Below are 21,050 nucleotides of genomic sequence, written 5' to 3' on the forward strand. Positions count from 1 at the left end.
ACCTGGCAGGTAACACCTGTCTGTCTACACACTGATTGCCTTGGCAACGGGCAGTTGAAAAAACTGTCTGTACTCAACAAGCATTGTTCTGTGAATTATAAATGCGATTTCATTTCGAGGATTTCATTTTCACATCGTTCACCTGACGAAGGAGGAAGCCTCCGAAAGCTTGTGAATTTAAAATAAAATTGCTGGACTATAACTTGGTGTTGTAAAATTGTTTACAATTGGATATAATTGAGAAGTGACGGATATCTTTCGACTACATGGATGCGAGTTGTCTTGATTTTTTTTTTGGAAACAGTCTGAAGGACGTTGTGTAGTTTTTACTTGTTTACACTGCTTGTCACTTTCACACACACAGCTCTTTAAACAAGTGCAGACTGCCGGGGTTACCCAGTGGAGATCAGGTGGGATTGTTCTGCTCTTCCGCGTTAAAACGAGCCTCCTGTTGATCCTGAGCTGTAAGATGGGTAATTGTTTTAACTTTTCAGCCCTCTCTTCCTCCCTGCTCTCAAACCCACCCACAATAGAGAATATCCTAAAGCAGCGCAAAAATTCCACACGTGTTCATTATGATTGTAATATGTTATAACCAAATTCCAATTAAAAAGATACATATTAAATATTTATAGTTATCATCCTGGGACCTTAACCATTCTGAAGTGACGATGATATATAACTGCATTACCCAGACATCCGCAGATGACCGTGAGAATCCGGAATAAAACATCTCTCCTGATGTGGGTTGGCATCTACATTGGCCATACCATCAACCCCACCCACACGCACACCCCACCCACACACAGACCCTTACACACAGACCCCTACACACGCCCCACACACAGACCCTTACACACAGACCCCTACACACGCCCCACACACACAGACCCCTACACACAGACCCCACACACACAGACCCCTATACACTACACACCCCCTTACACACAGACCCCTACACACGCCCCACACACACAGACCCCTACACACAGACCCCACACACACAGACCCCTATACACTACACACCCCCTTACACACAGACCCTTACACACGCCCCACACACACAGACCCCTACACACAGACCCCACACACACAGACCCCTATACACTACACACCCCCTTACACACAGACTCCTACACACACCCCACACACACAGACCCTTACACACAGACCCCTACACACAGACCCCTACACACGCCCCACACACACAGACCCCTACACATGCCCCACACACACAGACCCCTACACACAGACCCCTACACACGCCCCACACACACAGACCCTTACACACAGACCCCTACACACAGACCCCTACACACGCCCCACACACACAGACCCCTACACACGCCCCCCACACACAGACCCCTACACACAGACCCCTACACACGCCCCACACACACAGACCCTTACACACAGACCCCTACACACGCCCCACACACAGACCCTTACACACAGACCCCTACACACACCCCACACACACAGACCCCTACACACAGACCCCTACACACGCCCCACACACACAGACCCTTACACACAGACCCCTACACACGCCCCACACACACAGACCCCTACACACGCCCCACACACACAGACCCCTACACACACCCCACCCACACAGACCCTTAAACACTACACACTACACACCCCCTTACACACAGACCCTTAAACACAGACCCCTACACACGCCCCACACACACAGACCCCTATACACTACACACCCCCTTACACACAGACCCTTAAACACAGACCCCTACACACACCCCACACACACAGACCCTTACACACAGACCCCTACACACACAGACCCTTACACACAGACCCCTACACACACCCCACACACACAGACCCTTACACACAGACCCCTACACACACACACAGACCCTTACACACAGACCCCTACACAGACCCTTACACACAGACCCTTACACACAGACCCCTACACACAGACCCCTATACACTACACACACCCTTACACACAGACCCTTAAACACAGACCCCTACACACACCCCACACACACAGACCCTTAAACACAGACCCCCTACACAGATCCCCTACACACACCCGCCATCATTGAAGCTGTTGCATTGATTTTCCAGTTTCCCGAGCAATCCTTTCTGCGGCCCCTTCACATTTCTCCTCCCAAGAAAGTTGGCAGATATTATTTTATCCGGTGCTAATTTGCTCGTGTGTTAAAGATGTTTTTCCACTAACTGCTAATTTGTGGAGATGTTTTGAAGTCGGTGAGGTGGGAATGTGTGTCACACACAAAAAAAACTCTCAGTAACTCTCCACTTTTCAGGCCTTAACATCCTTTCTCGGGACTGCAGTCAGGTGTTATAGTCACGGTCTGGAGCATGGCCTGACTCCTGTTTCTCCACAGATGCTGTCTGACCTGTTGAATGTCCCCACCCTGTTTTTCTTTTCAGATTTCCAGCAGTATTTTAATTATTTTTTTCTCTCAGACAGTAACTCTCGTTCGTCCCACAGTTTTACCCATTTTGAAATAATTCAGCCTGCACCCGTCGCGATCTCTCTTTGGTCTCAAGTCAATTAGTTAATCTCAGTTTGGGGGAAATTAACGAGATGACAGTGCCTTCTCTTTGACTGACCAGGCCTCTGTGAAGCGCCTTGGGATGTTTTTTTTCTACCGTATAGGCGCTACATAAATGTAAGTTTGTTGTTTATAAATATTATCGAGGTCTGCACAGCCTGAATATACCGAAACTATGACATTTATGATGTAACTGGAGTAATTTTAATGAATAATAATCCAACATGTGGGTACTGTATTGGTATTTATCTCAATATTGGGTTTATTACTTATTTGCCACTCTATATGGATACCTGAAATGCATTATATAAATATAAGTAACAAGGTTTAAAAAAAAAGTTTGAAACCAGATACTTATCAACAGGAAACGCTGACCAATGTACAATAAAGCCGGCGTGGTATGTGTCCATTTTAACCCCCATTTAAAAAAAACATTTTGTTTGCAAAGGGCCATATAAACTGCAAAATAACACTAGCCACAAACACACAGGGTTTTTTTTTTCTACTGCAGGATTACAAGGATCAGTAACTTTTCCCTGTGTTGGAAACGGCTTGGATCCTGAAGTGTTTTTGTTCCTTTCCCAGTTTTCTGCCCAGCACACTCTAGTGTCTGGACATCGCATCGCCTCTTTTTTTTTTGTTAACGGGATCTGTACAGAGAAGGAAGTTCACACGCGATAGGAGATCGGAGGAGGAGGAAGTAAGGAACACAGTACCCCGACGGGGTTCGGGCTTAGCGAGCGATCCGCTCTGACCGAGGTGGTTAACATTGGTCGGTTGTTTTTTGAAAGCAAAACAAAAAGGTGGTGTTAAGCATAAAGTGTCGAGGAGATCCCGGGAGCCGGCGGCGATGTGATGCCGAAGAGCTATGCCTTATAGCAATGTTCTTATTTCAGCAAAGCAACATGGCGTCTCAGCCCCCAAGAAGTTTGGACTTTGCAGCAAAGTTTCTCTGTGCCTCTTCTCGCTTGTCTTGTGCCTCGGAGCGTTGGCAGGGCGGCCGGGTTGCCTGCCCTGTCCCCCGGACTGTCGCTGCCCGCGGTGGGATTTCTCCTGTACGGTTAACTGCTCTAACGCTGGGCTTCACCAGGGACCAGGAGTGATGGATCTGCCTCCCAACACCACTGTACTGTAAGTCACCCTGGATTATTACTTAGCTAAAACGTGCAAATTGATGTGCGTGGTCCCGTTGTTGCAAGGATTGTGTCTCTCGCTACCCGGTCTGCAATTTAAAGTTACATTAGAATATAGCTGAAGAATCGTTAAACTCACTCCTGTATTAAGGATGCATTTAATGAAAGTGCCCTGCAGAAAAACCCCAACACTGTCAAACTGGTATTCCCCTGAATATACAGTTTCAACATATATATATATAGGACAGCACTGAATAAATTAGCCCTTCTCATTTTTGCTCAAAACTCCAGGCATCAGGCTCCAAAAGCCCACTCTGTAACCACTAACATAAATCAAACACTTTTTTTTGTCGCTAGCGATGGGAACAGGGGTTACAGAACCATACCAGAGTATGGTTCAAATCAGCATTGACTAAAGAATTTGCAACATGTGACGCCCCTGGCAAAACTGTGTTGTTGGTGTTTCTGCAGTTGGTAACTGACCAGCTCAAACTCCAGCAACTGTTTAGGAGGGGGGCGGGGGTCTTCAGTTAAGCACTTGACACCAAACAAGTTTTTTTTAAAGAAGTAGGCTTCATTCAGACAGAACCGATTTGGGAAACTAAGTGTCAGATTCCGTTTTCCTGTATTGGAGCTGGAATGTCTAAACGTAATCTGGAAGGAACTCGAATCTCATAAACAGATTTCAAATGTTTTACACAAAGCCTCGGTCCCAAATCCAGATCGTAAATTTCGGATGCTTTGATCCGATCTCCCGTGGCTTCCTGTAGTGCACAGATTGTTGTCTGTATATAAAAGATTAGCTACACCCACTCTTAACAGCCATTCGTTTCTGTTAATTATTATCTCGTATTGTGGCTGCTGTTTAGAGTAGAATTTGCATAACTTTTCACTGATAGGTAATGCTATATAGTTTCGGGCTTTATGTAATTTCGCTACTCTCTGTAAATAACGGAAGGAACAAAAAAAATATCCGAATTATTATTGGCAAATTCTCTTGGGGATCTGGACTTAACCCGGTGGAATGGTATTTTTCAACAAATTAAAAATAATGTTATATAAGCAGTAGGATTTCAGTAAAGCGCGCTGCTGGCGAGGTGAAATTTTGGGACCTGTTCTGATTTTTTTTCTCTCCCAGTAATACAATTATAAGTTCTCCCCTTCCAAACTTGGGTTGTGGTTGGGGAGATACCTTTGGGCAATAGAAGATTAGGAAGAAGTATTGGTAGTTACAGGTCTGCAACTGGCCCTGGTTGAGAGTGGGGCAATTTGAGGTGATGCATTAGGAGTGCATTGCCTGCCATTGAGGTGGATTGGCTCAGGAATGACTTGAGCTTATCTTACCGTTTTTTCAAACATGTTAAATCAGGCCTAGTGACAACACTGGTAAAGTTATGTTTAGCTTTTTCTTTTTTGGGGAATTGCTGAGGATTTATCCTACCCTACACTTCACATTTCCTCCAGTTTATAATGGATATACTTCCTATAAGAAATGTATAAACATTATTTTGAGGATTTTAGATGGATAATAGATGACCGAGATTTGTGAAGATCGCTGAAACCTCTAGCATGTTTCATGTACATGGTTAGATTATGTTTGTACCCTTGCGCAGCCCCGATTTTCATCACTCTACCCTTGGCGTCCGTGCCTTTAGCTCCCTAGGCCCTCAGCTCTGGAGTTCCTTCCCTAAACCACTCCGTCTCTCCAGTCGCTCTCCTCTTTTAAGACGCTCCTTAAAACCTACCTCTTTGACCAAGCTTTTGGTCACCTGTCCTAACATCTCCTAATATGGCTTGGTGTCAAATTTTTTGTTTGATAATCGCTCCTGTGAAGCACTGTGGGACATTTTAATACATTAAAAGCGCTATATAAATGCAAGTTGTTGTGTTGTTACTTTGCTGTAAAGACCACCGCAGTTTTAGATAAAATTCCCTCCATGACAATCTTTATGATGATGGAAACAGTTGTCAGAACATATGAAAGTACAAATGGAGCTATGATGGAAGTTCTCACACCAATCATGCCCTATAACAGGAACAGTGAGCGATACACAATAACACTTGTTGCTGTGAATCTGTGAAATGACTTAGCCACTGTAAAATATAAGTATATCATTTTGAAAACACAAAGCATGTTCACTAATGAAAGAATTAAAAAGAAACACATCAATTGATGGGGATAAAATTACAAGGGTGAATGCAGAATGCAGTTGGTTTGCTCTAAGACACAACCATGATAACACATACAGATCCCGAAGCAATGAGGAACCTTTATACACAGCTGAAGATCACCCTCTGAGTAGGAGCGACTCTGTACAATCCAAATATAAATTGCTTTGTTTCTTTTTGTCAAAGAGCTAGTTGATCACACAGATGAGGCAATGGTTAATCTTGAACAATGGGGCAAAGAGGAGCAACATCATAATGGATGTCTGAGCAGGGAGGTACAAAATTATGGGAAACTAAAATCTTCATGAGAATACCTTTTTAATACAATGCAGTGAATAACGTAACTTGTAGGCTCTGTGCCTTAGAGTGACACAAGGAAACCTGACCGAGTCATACTGCTGACTCCACAACGCTGTGGCTAGATTACGTGGATGTCTGCATATATGTGCAAGCAGTCATTGACAGAATGCTGCTCAGTGGCATTCAACAACACAAATCAGTGAGCCATCAAATAAACAGAATGCCTCATGGGTTTTGATGTGTTATGACAGTTGACCTTTCTAGGCATTATATAACTTGTGGACTTGACCAGACGTAATGCCCTTTGAACTTCACTGCTTATATATTTTGTAATGTCTTCTGCTCATATAAATATAATATTTACATGGAGAATAATAGAGAAAAAGGATGTTACAGTTTTCAACAGATTCTCAGCTATCTTTTGCAACAATCAATCTTCTGAATTATTTTGTTATTGTCAAGTTTTGCTTTTCAGGCTAGCCATTTGTAATCATCAGAAAATAAAGCGTGCAATGACATATGGCTATTTGGCTCATCAAGTTCATTCCTTCCATAGACCATATATAATCTACCCTATCATGTCTCTATCCCACCCATTTAGTCTCCCAATGGAAAGTTTTGTGTAATACTCCCTTATCTCATAAGTGAAACAAGCATTGAACTCTGAACAGATCCCCACTGCACACCATCCCGACTTGGAAATATATCGCCGTTCCTTCATCGTCGCTGGGTCAAAATTCTGGAACTCTCAACTTAACAGCACTGTGGGAGAACCTTCACCACACGGACTGCAGCGGCTCAAGAAAGCGGCTCACCACCACCTTCTCAAGGGCAATTAGGGATGGGTACACAAAGCACTTTTTTTTAACATTTAAGAGCATCTTTGGTTTCCAACCCAATTCAATCCAGCCAATCTTAGCCTTCTTTGAAAGTTTCGCATGTGGAACTTTATCAAAAGCCTTCTGAAAATAGAATGTTATATTCTATTGGATAGTCCTCTGTCACTAATTGAATTGCTTCGGTAAAGAAGTCCAGTAGTTGAATGAGGCATGACCCAATGCTTCAAAATTATTCAATGCCTTATGACAGTAATGCTCTCGACAAGATAATTATTCATGAAAAATACAAAGCTCAAAGGTGGTGCTGAGCTCCAAAGAGAATAATTAAGAAGGGAAAATAAAATCTATCATTCATTTAGCATTTTCTTCAAATGTTTAGAGGGATATGTGTGTTCTTCGAGGTGAGGGACGTCAGTGCAGTGTAAATGAAACATTTTCCATCAGGCTGGGGAGGGAGGTGGGGAAAAGAGGAAACTACTAAGTTTTCTCTCTTCTGATATCTGTCCAATGACCCCCTAGAACTGTTCTTCAGCGTGAATCAGAGCTTTCAGGAGAGGAGGGGAGAAGATATCACTTTTTCCCCCCCTAGTTTTAATTTCCTTTGCTTGCTCACATTATTGCACCAGCATCAAAACATGAGACAGATATTCATGTACAAACAACCCGTTGATAAATTGAACAGTTAATATTTGCACTGTACACCCCCCAAAAAAATCACTAAACATTGATATATCTTTGGGGCGATTATACATTTAAGTAAATGTGCTTATTATTTAAAGTCACAGTTTGAAATATTAAAAGAGCCTCAAAAATATTGTACAATTAACATTCCCATCCCTTAGAGAGAATTCCAAAAATTGCACTGTAATGTGACTGATTGGGAAAACACAATTGAGAAGTGAGATTGGATTGCAGAGATTACATTATCAATAATTACCAATAGAAATGTATTACAATAAATTAAGGGACTCTCATTTGACATTTGAATCAATGATTTCAATTTGAGTGCAGGCAAAGCCATTGATTAATCACAGTAAGGTTTCATGTGAAAAAGGGATTTTAACCACACTGCTCTTCCCAATCAGACACGTAAGCCCCGGTTTTTTTGAAGGCAAGCCAAGTTCAATGTTGACAAACCAGTAGAGATAACATTCCCCATTGTATGGTCTGTGCCTCTAGATACTGTGTGTCGGATAGGTTAGGTGTGCAGCAGTAGCCAGTTATATATTTGCTTTTAGTTATATTCTTGTTGCTATCCCCTATCAAGGGGATAGGATAATTCAGCCACAGAGAGCTCAACGAATGCCATTAAAGAAAGAACTTGAATTTATATAGAATCTTTCACGACCTTGGGACATCCCAATGTGCTTTACAGCCAATTAAGTACTTTTCAAAGTGTAGTTACTGTTGTAATGTGGGCAGCCAATTTGCACACAGCAAGCTCCCACAAACTTATTATCTGGGTAATAATGACCAGATAATCTGCTTTATTGATGTTGGTTGAGGAATAAATATTGGACAGGACACTAAGGAGAACTCCCCTGCTCTTCCTTGAAATAGTGCCATGAGATCTTTTCCATCCATCTGAGAGGGTAGATAGGGCATCAGTTTAATGTGTTACCTGAAAGATGGCACCTCCAACAGTGCAGCACTCACCGAGTACTGATACTGGAGTGTCGTACTCAAGTCCCCTGAAGTGGGACTTGAGCCCACAGCCTTCTAGACTTCAGAGGTGAGAGTGCTACCACTGAGCCACGGCTGACCATTCATGCCATTCCAATCTCGTCTTCCACTAGGAGATACACACAGGTAGTGAACAGTGGAGCTACTCAGCCCCTTTTCATCTGTTTCTCGCACAAGCCAAGTAAACAATCACAGATATGTTTAAACATCTGCTATACAGAAGGAGCTGGAAAGGAGCTAATTTAACCATAATAATCTGAAGAATAGACCATTACGATAAGTATAAAAATACAGCACATCCCACAGTTCCCCAGAGATAAACCTCACCCTCTAGCCAATGGGAGACCAGAGAGTGAATAATTAAAATTGGGATAAAAGTTGTCCAAGGAGGAATATCTTTGAATTTTATGAAGGATTTGGCTCTGATATTCTATGTGGACATTTTCAATTAACACAGAATTTTGAGATGCTGCTACATCAGCTCATATGTTTCTGGCACAAGTATGGGGGTCTGGCTTAAGCACTGGCAGCACTTGTGGTACTGTTCCAGTCGTACCTTGCAGAGGACTGGGAGTCCCACTATCCCACGGCTGGACGAACTTTGGAATTGAAGGAGGGCATTCTCATCAAACCGTTGAACAGGAACTGAATGTGTAGGACGCAGGAACTGGTGGCAACTTAAGCATGACCAGAAGGGAGCAAACTGACTGCCACTGAATCGTGACGTTCCCACTGAAATGACATATCGCACACTTCATTCCTTTTATATTTAATGAAATGATGAATCCACAATGTCTTGTACCTAGTACTGTTCACTTTTTCAACTGAGGTGAATTTGCCATAGAGTCACTCAAGGGACCATGGAAAGTGCTGTATATTTATACTTATTTTAGTGGTCCATTCTTCAGCTAGTCATGGTTAGATTACCCACTGTCTAGCTCCTTCTGTGTAGCAGGTGTGTGCACATATCTGTGAGTGTTTACTGGTGAATCATTACTTGGCAATTTCTTTTCACTAAAGAAAGAAAGACTTGTATTTCTATAGCGCCTTTCATGACCCCAGGATGTCCTAAAGTGCGTTACAGCCAATGAAGTGCTGTTTGAATTGTAGACACTGTTATAATGTAGGAAACCCAGCAGCCAATTTGTTCACAGCAAGTTCCCACAAACAGCAATGTGATAATGACCAAATAACCTGTTTTAGAGATGCTCGTTGAGGGATAAATATTGGCAGGAGGAACACCCCTGTTCTTCTTTGAAATAGGGCCATGGGATCTTTTATGTCCACCCGCGAGAGTAGAGGGGGCCTTGATTTAAACGTCTCATCCAAAAGACAGTGCCTCCGACAGTGTAGCATTCCCTCAATACTGCACTGGGAGTACCAGCCTAGATTATGTGCTTAAGTCTCGTGGAGTGGGACTTGAACCTACAACCTTTTGACTCAGAGGCAAGAGTGCTACCCACTGAACCAACAAAAGGCATGTGCAACTGTAGGTATCTTCCTGTGTTGTCAGAATTGCAGCAGTGTTGTAAGTTGGTGATTGATGCATCCGTTTAATCCATCAGATTGCAGGACAGCACTGCAATTCCACTTTAATTCTAGAAAGACACGTTTACACTATGGGAGTACAGCGGGCTACATACCCACAGGTCTCTTTGTGCTACTTGCACTCCAACGTGTAAAGAATCCCGGGTTCCAGCAATCAGTGGGATTATAGACCCTTGAAAATACGCCTCTGTGATTCTGTTGTTGGGATAAGGGAGCTGGTTTTAGTTATGTAAATGTGGGGAGCTGGTTACGCGCAAGGGCAAGACTTCACCAAAGCAGGTTACATTGACTGAGGAGTATTAGTTGTAGTTGAAAACTGCATGCCTCCAACTCTGGCCTCTTGTCCATCGCCCACTTCCTTTGCCCCACCATTGGCGGGCGTGCCTTCAGCCGCCTATGCTCTAAGCCCTGGAATTCCCTCCACAAACTTCTTTGCCTCTCCACCCCTCTCTCCTCCTTGAAGATGCTGCTTAAAACCTACCTCTTTGACCAAGCTTTTGGTCACCTGTCCTAATGTCTCCTTCAATTTTTGTCTGATTACACTCCTGTGAAGCGCCTTAGGACATTTTACTGCGTTAAAGGTGCTATATAAATGCAAGCTGTTGTTGCTGATGTGTTGAACTTGGATTCCAGACTGTGGTAAGAGAAAAAGAAATACTTTTCGTAAATACTTAAGAATGTGAGATATAACATAATGGGAAACATTTGGAGTGCTCAAAGTCCTGATGAATATGAAGAGGAAGTAGGACGGACTTGGAAGGCAAAAGCTAAAACTGAGCAGGCTAAAATGAAGCAAGGATTATACAGTGTCTGATCTCTGAACATGATGTAATGTCTACAAAGTGGATAATGAATGTACCTTATGGAATGGCTCAAACATTTAAAAACAGAAAAGAAAAAGATATAGTTTTACCCATGCATGCGATCTTCTGCCTGATCTTAATTGGTTTGTAAAACCCCCTCCCCATCTCCTCCAGGAACACTACTTTTAATTCACACACGAGTGGCCATGTTTACACTCGCTTGCCTGCTGACTTCACTGGAGACGGGTTTACCAGTGTAAACGTGTTCCGTGACGGGACACATTGTTCAATGCACTTGACTGGAACAGGACTTTACAGTTCCAACGCCCACTGGACAGCTTTCATGTCGAGACACCAGCCCACAATGAATGAGCACAGAAGTGGCAACTCACCAGCATCCTTGTTCTGAAACAATGTGGTGGTACAAGCTGAACTGATACACAAGAGTTTTATTTTTATACTCACTTCAGAACACTGGGAAAATGTGTTTGTTTCGAAAAACTTACTGAATGTTATCATTTTGTAAACACGGTTGTGTTTTGCTTTAAAGGATAAAACTCGAGCCCCGTTGTGCATCAGCTGCGATCACTGCAGTCTTACCTGTCATTAATCAGCAAACTCTGTTTACAAAGATTCATTCAATCTGATTCAATTCAGGAATCTGAATTAGTCACTTATCCAAATCAAAGTCCACCATAAAAATTATGACAATCAATTCAGTGCAGACACTGCACGAAAAGAAAAATGAAGATTTCTTCAGTAATTTGTTGAGCTGCAGAGAATGAGGTCTGGCACCATGTATTAATTAAGGGGCGTCACGTTACATACATGGTACTGTAATCACATGCATATTGCGAAGGGAGCATGTAGGGTTACATACATGGTACTGTAATCACATGCATTATGTGAAGGGAGCGTGTAGGGTTACATACATGGTACTGTAATCACATGCATATTGCGAAGTGAGCATGTAGGGTTACATACATGGTACTGTAATCACATGCATTATGTGAAGGGAGCGTGTAGGGTTACATGCATGATACTGTAGTCCCATGCACACTGTGAAAGAGCTGTGTAGTTTTACATATGTACTGTAATCCCATGCAAAAATGAAAAAAAGACTTGCATTTATATAACGCCTTTCACGACCTCAGGAAGTCCCAAAGCGCTTTACAGCCACAGTACTCTTTTGAAGTGCAGTTACTGTTGTAATGTAAGAAACATGCAGTCAAGTTGTACACAGCAAGGTCCTACAAACAGCAATGTGAAACTGACCAGGTCATCTGTTTTAGTGATATTGGTCAGGAGAACTCCCCTGCTCGTCTTCTAAATATTGCCATGGGATCTTTTACGTCCATCTGATCGGGCAGACGGGCCCTCAGTTTAACGTCTCATCCAAAAGATGGCACCTGTGACACCTGTGACAGTGCAGCACTCCCTCAGGGCTGCACTGGAGAGTCAGCCTAGATTTTGTCCTTAAGTCTCGGGAGTGGGACTTGATCCCACAACCTTCTGACTCAGAGGCAAGGGTGCGACTACTGAGCCACAGCTGACACCATTTGTACTGTAATCCCATGTACTGTAAAAAGTGTTTGCAGTGATACATATGTACTATAATCCCACGCACTACTACCCACTCTGAAAGGCAGAGAAAGAAAGGCTTGCATTTATATAGCGCCTTTCATAACCTCAGGACATCCTAAAGTGCTTTAAAGCCAATTAAGTACTTTTCATTGAAGTGTAGTCACTGTTGTAGATAGGAAACCAAGTTGTCAGATTGTATCATTTAGGCTAAAACTAATAGCCAAATCTATTTACAATATTTATAACTACATAGAAGCAAAGAGAATACAACAAATAATCAGTATACAATACTTTAAACTCAAAATAATAATGTCTAAAATCTTAAGAGTCCTTTTCAGAATCTTTTAGCAGAGAGTTTGGCAAATGTAATGTGAATGTTCCTTCACTCTGGAATCCTGTCTCAATGCCATGAATGGAAGTAAATGGATGATACAGCGGATGTGCAGAATGGAGAAAGCCAACAGCTGTTACACTAATCCAACAGGTTTCTGACACCCTAGTTTGAATCAGTCTTTTTGTAATAGGCATGTTTCTTTGAAGATTAAAAGACGAGGCTTGTAATGTTTCGAAGAAGAGTAGTTAGCTTGAGGATTGGGAGAGTTTTAGAAACCAGCAAAGGATGACCAAAAAGTTGATGAAAAGGTTGAAAATAGAATATGAAAGTAAACTAGCAAGAAATATAAAAACAGATTGTAAGAGCTTCTACAAGTATGTAAAAAGGAAGAGAATAGCAAAAGTAAATGTGGGTCCCTTAGAGTCTGAGACAGGAGAAATTATAATGGGGAATAAGGAAATGGCAGCGACGTTAAACAAATATTTTGTATCTGTCTTCACAGTAGAAGATACAGAAAGCATACCAGAAATAGTTGTAAACAATTTTACAACACCAAGTTATAGTCCAGCAATTTTATTTGAAATTCACAAGCTTTCAGAGGCTTCCTCCTTCCTCAGGTGAATGTGGAAATGAAATCCACATTCACCTGAGGAAGGAAGAAGCCTCCGAAAGCTTGTGAATTTCAAATAAAATTGCTGGACTATAACTTGGTGTTGTAAAATTGTTTACAATTGTCAACCCCAGTCCATCACCGGCATCTCCACACCAGAAATAGTGGGGAACCAAGGGTCTAATGAGAGTGAGGATCTTAAAGTAATTAATATTAGTAAAGAAAATGAAAAAGTACTGGAGAAACTAATGGGACTGAAAGCCGACAAATCCCCTGGACCTGACGGTCTACATCCCTGGGTTCTAAAAGAGGTGGCTGCAGAGATAGTGGATGTATTGGGTATGATCTTCCAAAATTCCCTAGATTCTAGAATGGTCCCAGCAGATTGGAAGGTAGCAAACGTAACCCCGCTATTTAAGAAAGGAGGGGGAGAGAAAACAGGGAACTACAATCCATTCAGCCTGACATCATCAGAAAATGCTGGAATCCATTAAGGAAGAGGTAACAGGGTACTTAGAAAATCATAACATGATTAGGCAGAGTCAACATGGTTTTATGAAAGGGAAATCGTGTTTATTAGAGTTTTTTGAGGATGTAACTAGCAGGGTGGATAAAGGGGAACCAGTGGATTTGGTATATCTGGATTTTCTAAAGGTATTCGATAAAGTGCCACATAAAAGGTTGTTACCCAAGATAAGGGTTTGTGGGATTTGGGGTAATATATTAGCATGGATAGAGGATTGGATAACGGTCAGAAAACAGAGAGTAGGGATAAACGGGACATTCTCAGGTTGGCAGGTTGTAACTAGTGGGGTGCCGCAAGGATCAGTGCTTGGGCCTCAGCTATTCACGATCTATATTAATGACTTAGATGAAGGGACCGAGTGTAATGTATCCAAGTTTGCTGACAATACAAAGCTAGGTGGTAAAGTTAGCTGTGAGGAAGACACAAAGAGTCTGCAAAGGGATATAGACAGATTAAGTGAGTGGGCAAGAAGGTGGCAGATGGAGTATAATGTGGGGAAATGTGAGGTTATTCACTTTGGTAGGAAGAATAGAAAAACAGAATATTTTTTAAATGGTGAGAAAATATTAAATGTTGGTGTTCAGAGAGATTTGGGTGTCCCAGTACAAGAAACACAAAGTTAACATGCAGGTACAGCAAGCAATTAGGAAGGCAAATGGCATGTTGGCCTTTATTGCAAGGGGGTTGGAGTACAAGAGTAAGGAAGTCTTGCTACAATTGTACAGGGCTTTGGTGAGACCACACCTGGAATACTGTATACAGTTTGGTCTCCTTATCTAAGGAAGGATATTCTTGCCTTGGAGGCGGCGCAATGAAGGTTGACTAGATTGATTCCTGGGATGAGAGGGTTGTCCTATGAGGAGAGATTAAGTAGAATGGGCCTATACTCTCTGGAGTTTAGAAGAATGAGAGGTGATCTCATTGAAACATATAAGATTCTGAGGGGGCTTGACAGGGTCGAAGCTGAGAGGTTGTATCCCCTGGCTAGCAAGTCTAGAACTAGGGGGCGTAGTCTCAGGATAAGGGGTCGGCCATTTAAGACTGAGATAAGGAGAGAGTTGTGAATCTTTGGAATTCTCTACCCCAGAACACCAACATTTAATAGTTTCTCACCATTTAAAAAATATTATGTTTTTCTATTCTTCCTACCAAAGTGAATAACCTCACATTTCCCCACATTATACTCCATCTGCCACCTTCTTGCCCACTCACTTAATCTGTCTATATCCCTTTGCAGACTCTTTGGGCCCGATTTTACCAGGGGTGCGGGTTCTCGGCGGGTGGGCCAGCGGGCGGGTTGAAAACGCGCCCGGTGAAATTAGTGGGTTTCCCGCGCGATCGTAGCAGGCAACACACTAATTGGATCCACTTACCTGCTCCTCCGGGTTCCCCGCTGCTGATCTGCGCGTCGGGCGGGCTGCGCATGCGCAGTAAGATCTGTCAGCTGGAGGCGCTCTATTGAAAGGGGCAGTCCTCCACTGACAGATGCTGCAACAAACAGCAAAAATTACAGCATGGAGCAGCCCAGGGGGAAGGCTGCTCCCAGTTTAATGATGCCTCACCCCAGGTATCATTAGATGGGGTGAGGAGGAGGGGGAGGACAGAGATCTTCCACCCGGCGGGCGGGAGGAAGCGGCCTGCCTCTGCCACCAAGAAGGCCTGGCTCGAGGTGGCAGAGGAGGTCACCTGCGCCACCAACATATCGCCCACCTGCATACAGTGCAGGAGGCGCTCCAATGACCTCAATAGGTCAGCCACAGTGAGAACACGTAGTCTTTCCCCTACACTCCGTCTGCCACATCACTGCCCCCACCCCACATCTTCTTCGGCACTGCCAACACTACTCTGTCACATCACCCCTCATACCCACTCAAACCTCATCCTCATCTTACCTCCACCTACTCACCTCGCCAGTACTCAACCCGCCACTAATACGCAACCCAATCCTCATACAATCTCATGGCTCTATCCCATACTCACCCTCTCGTGCATCTCTCTCACGGCCAGCCTCACTCAACCTGCCACCACCTGTGCTGCAGCCACAGGGCATGCATCACATATGTGCAGTAGGCAGCGTAAGGCAAACGTGTCGTGAGCATGAAGGGGGTGCACAAGGGTGTTTGAGGGTTTGTCATGGTTCTTACTTCTATTGAATTAAAGAACAACTCACATCACACATTATATTGGCACCACTACTGCCATGTCTTTGCGAATCTTGTCTGGTTTGTGCAATAATGCCCGCTCCTGGGTATCCCTATGAGGACCCACCACTGATGCCACCCAGTGTGTCACTGCAGAGTGGGTGTAGGTGCATTTGCAGGGCTCTTCTGCGCAGACGACTGAGAGACATCGGGGATGTCCCCGGTTGCAGCCTGGAAGGCTGTGGAGCAGAAGTTCGGGAGGGCAGTGGTGACTTTGACAGCGACAGGTAGGAAGATGGTGCACGGGCCAGCCAGGAGCAGCTCGGCATGAAAAAAGAGGCTGCAGATGTCCACGGCTACATGTCGACTGACTCTGAGCCTCCGTGTGCACTGCTGCTCAGAGAGGTCCAGGAGGCTGAGCCTCGGTCTGTGGACCCTGTGGCGAGGGTAGTGCCCTCTGCAACGCGTCTCTCTCTGCGGTAGCCCTCCCTCCTGCTGTACAGGTGGATGTGTCACAGCACTCTGTTGTGGAGCTCCACGTGTCAGAGGTGGACGGCATGGATGGTGAGGCTGGTGATGCTGTTTGCCCTCCGAGGAGGTCATGACTGCAGCTACGGCGGCCCCCATCCGCAAGATGTACATCTGAGGGGGTCCGCAAGGTAGGTACATGTCTCCGGACCCCGGGGTAAGTGTGCAGGTTGGTGACTTTGACTGTCAGGAGGAGGGTGGTGGAGGCCAAACTTTGTCCCAAGTGACAGAGCGGCCTCCTGCAATGGGTGAGGGTCTCCCCACCCCCCCCCCACCTGTCAAATGGACCTTTGCAGCTGCCACAGGCTGACAGCTGCAACACGTCCATTTCAACTGGGAGTGTTTCCCCCAGTGTGTGAAACAGTCCCATGTTTATCCAAAATCACACACAGTCCCTTAATCAGGTCAGTTAATGACCTGAACAAGCAAAGTAAATACTCTCAAGTGGCATCCCGCTGGCTTTAATTGCCTGCGGGATTCCCACCAGCGGGGGCTGCGCGCGCACGCCGGCGCGTCATCGGGGAACCCCGAAGTGGGCGGGATCGAGGCGCGATCCGGTCCCGCACCTGGATTTCGGGATTTTCAGGGCCCCCCCGCCGAGAACGCACCCGGTAGTGGGTGGTAAAATCGGGCCCTTTGTGTCTTCCTGTGGATGCTCAGTCGTTGAGTATATTCAAGGCTGAGATCGATAGATTTTTGGACTCTAGGGGAATCAAGGGATATGGGGATCGGGCAGGAAAGTGGAGTTGAGGTCAAAGATCAGTCATGATTTTATTGAATGGCGGAGCAGGCTCGAGGGGCGCTCCTGCTCCTATTTCTTATGATTTATGTCTTAAGATGATCAAGATTCATTCTTGACAGGTAGGTAATTGGAACATTAATAATTTCTACCATTCAAATGGATGGGATGTGAACTGCAGCCTAGTGGCAAGTTGTTTAATTGGCTAAGCCTGGAACAAAGACTTTTGACATTTCCATTTGGTGTTATGCTCACTTAATGGTTGCCTGGGTTAAGCAGCGAGTTCCGTCTAACTCCACACGGGTAAATTATCGTACATTATCATTTCAACAGCCTGAGGTACAAGCCAAACAAATTTGATCTGATTAGATTCTGATTCCAGATTGTCCCGTTGACAATGGAGGGCCACCTCCCTTGGAAACTAACCCAGATGGTGTTATCTCCAGATGGTGTTTGAGTCTTGCTTTACTGCATGAACCAAGAATTCTTTTCAGAATGTAGTTCACAGAGGTCCAGCTTCAATTCACGATAATTATCCATCTAAAAATTTGTCAAACTCTGCTTCCATAATACATTCTATAAATCATTAGCCACTCATCAGTGAACACACTGTAAGCTTCAACCTGGGATTGACCCTTCAAGAATCACTTGAGTTCCATTGTACACGTGTAGCTGTTGCACGCAAAGTTTCTCCCATCAACTTCCAACCTGAAGGCATAGATTCCGTGGTGCAGTATAATTCCTCATGCGCTCTTGTCCAAGTGGATATCTCACCTGAGTGCCGTTATTTATTTGTGAGCCATGGTAATGGGTGAGACGTTAAACCGAGGCCCCGTCTCCCCCCCCCCCCCCCCCCTCAGGTAGACGTAAAAGATCCCACAGCACTATTTCGAAGAAGAGCAGCGGAGTTCTCCCCAGTCTCCTGGCCAATATTTATCCCTCATCCAACAACACTGAAAAAATAACCGATCTGGTCATTATCTCATTGCTGTTTGTGGGATCTTGCTGTGCGCAAATTGGCTGCCGCGTTTCCTACATTACAACAATGACTACACTTCAGAAGTCCTTCACTGGCTGTGAAGTGCTTTGGGACGTCCTGAGTTCGTGTAAAGCACGGTATAAATGCAAGTCTTTCTTTTAAACCATTCAATCACTTTTATCTGATTGGCAAAGTTTGTTTATGGGTGAGATGGGGTGAGCCACACTAAAGGCCAATTGTAAAAGAAATTGATGAAATCCATCCTTAAGGACACAGTAAAGCAGCTTTTAATGCATCCTACTTTGCAATCAAGAAGTGATCCAATTTCGAGAAGAAAGAAGAGTAAGACAGGAAGGAGCAGGAAGATGGAAAGGAAGGGAGGAAAAGAAAGTGGAATAAAGCATGAAATGTAATTTTGATCTGCTTGTTTTTTTTTTACCATGTTTATGTTTTCGACATGTGGCAATCTGTCGTGCTTATGACTGACTATATAATATCTAGGATTTGCCCAATTCTGGCAGTTCTGGGCCCTGACTTGCATCCCCAGTAATGACATCGAAGTAGACCTGTTACAGTAGGTTCTGATCTGTCAGTCATTCATTGACAGTTGTGTGGACCTCTCTGTGTCCCTGGCCTCTCTGAATGGAGTGAATAGTTTCAGGCCTGGTCCCAGTTACTGGACAGCCTGAGTACAGAAGCTGAAGGGCACAGAAAATTGTGTTCTCGTTTTTTTCCACAGGTCGCTTGATACTTACAAACGATTCCCAAGTTTACAGTCTTATGGTCCACTGCATCTTCTGATCTTGGATTTTAGTTTCACCTTGAGGCAAAATTGTGAGATCATCACTGAGCAACCTAACATCCACGAGTAGCCATAAAACGTGACTGATGTACACCTCCCTTCAATCAGTAACCAGGATTTTTTTTCTTGGTTTCTTTTCAGTTTCCTCCTTTCTTCTGTTGAATATGTCTACAACCGAAACAGCCATTCTTTGAGCCTATGCAGTGCATGTCACCGGATAGGTTAAGCATTAAATTTAAGGCCCTTGTCTTTATTTTCAAATCTCACTTCACTTTATGTCACTGATCTTCTCCAACTGTATATCCAAGCCCATTTCCTTCCATTCCTCTGACTTTGGATTACTGCTTCTCTCCTTCTGCTCCTCCACCAGATGCCAGTCTCTCTGCCACTACGCCCCTGTTGTTTGAAACTCTCTCCCGAAGAATCTTGGCTTCCTTTTAAAAGCCTCATAAAAAAATCTCCCTCTTTAAATGTGTCCTTGGCTCCCTTTTTAATCCTTCCCAGTTCCTGTTTAGGGTTCTTCCCCTCTGTCCCTTATAAAACGGTCAGATGTCTTTCTGTGGCTCTTACTCCCATTCTCAGCATGCTGTAAAGGAGTGAAAGGCATGGCGTATGGAACGGTGAGGGTGGAGGGGGGGGGGAAGAAAATCCTAAACAGCGGAAAAAAGGAAAGCAAGAAAGGAAAAATACCATGATTATCTTAAGGGGGAAAAAATATTTGGCAAACCTTTTTTTTGGTAGGCCACAAGAGTTTTGTCCTTTGTTGTCGTGGCGATGTGGTGTGCAGATGATGTGAAATGCAATTGATGCAGTGACATAATTCATATAATTCTTGTCATTTGTTAACAAATAGGGCTAAAAAAAAAAGGTTATGTCATGACCAGATCTCTCCTTCATAATCTGTAACTCAGTCGCAATGACCTTCCTTTATGATATATAGGAGTTTGAGGAGAAGCAAAGAAAAACATCAAATGTCAAAGATTTATTTCAGTTATTTTTGGAGCATGTGCTGTGGAAAAGTCTGGTTTATAACACAGCGGCTATTCTCCACCAGGGAGATGCCATTCCCTTTCTCCCTTTCAGTGCGTTCTGTTTTAGGATGACCTAATTGTAGCCAGCTTGTGCGCTGTAGATGCTGTAAAACTTTCCACAGAAAGTTGGCTCGTACCATTTTTAGAAGAAGAAAAAAAAAAATTCTGCTTTGCTTAGAAGACAAAAAAAAAAACCCTCTGGAACGTTTGATAGTGAAGACAGACACCAGTGATGTCATCCTTCCCAGAACGCATGGCACAAAGGAGCAGTAATGGACCCCCCCACCACCCACCTCTCCCTTCCCCGGTGATAAAGAAAATGTGTTAGAGACTGAGAACGCTGGGCAGGCGATTTCGCTGGTGTACAAATTATGCACTTTACTAAATTGGGCAGACACCACTTTAAAAGAACTAGTTTCATGAGTGGAACTTCCAGCATATTAATTGCTTTGTCCGTTTTATGTTAGCAAAAGTTAGAAAATTGTCTCACCGTACAGGTTTATTGTCTTTCGTATCCATGATGTGGAGATGCCGGTGATGGACTGGGGTGGACAAATGTAAGGAATCTTACAACACCAGGTTATAGTCCAACAGTTTTATTTGAAAATCACAAGCTTTCGGAGATCATCCCCATCGTCAGGTGAGTGACTCACTCACCTGACGAAGGAGATAATCTCCGAAAGCTTGTGATTTTCAAATAAAACTGTTGGACTATAACCTGGTGTTGTAAGATTCCTTACATTTGTCTT

The 21,050-nt window shown here is 43.8% G+C and overlaps 1 protein-coding gene across 1 annotated transcript in view; it reads left to right on the forward strand.

Moving 5' to 3' along the window:
• Nucleotides 1-3,221: 3,221 nt before the first annotated feature.
• The window catches only part of pkd1a (polycystic kidney disease 1a), a 129,555-nt gene continuing 111,726 nt past the window's right edge, over nucleotides 3,222-21,050 (forward strand). Inside the window, exon 1 of the mRNA XM_068003452.1 lies at nucleotides 3,222-3,683. Within this exon, the coding sequence (XP_067859553.1) occupies nucleotides 3,421-3,683 (263 nt within the window). The 5' untranslated portion in view covers nucleotides 3,222-3,420. The remainder of the gene's footprint in view (nucleotides 3,684-21,050) is intronic.

Source organism: Heptranchias perlo, chromosome 22, assembly GCF_035084215.1.
Source record: "Heptranchias perlo isolate sHepPer1 chromosome 22, sHepPer1.hap1, whole genome shotgun sequence".
NCBI lineage: Eukaryota > Metazoa > Chordata > Chondrichthyes > Hexanchiformes > Hexanchidae > Heptranchias > Heptranchias perlo.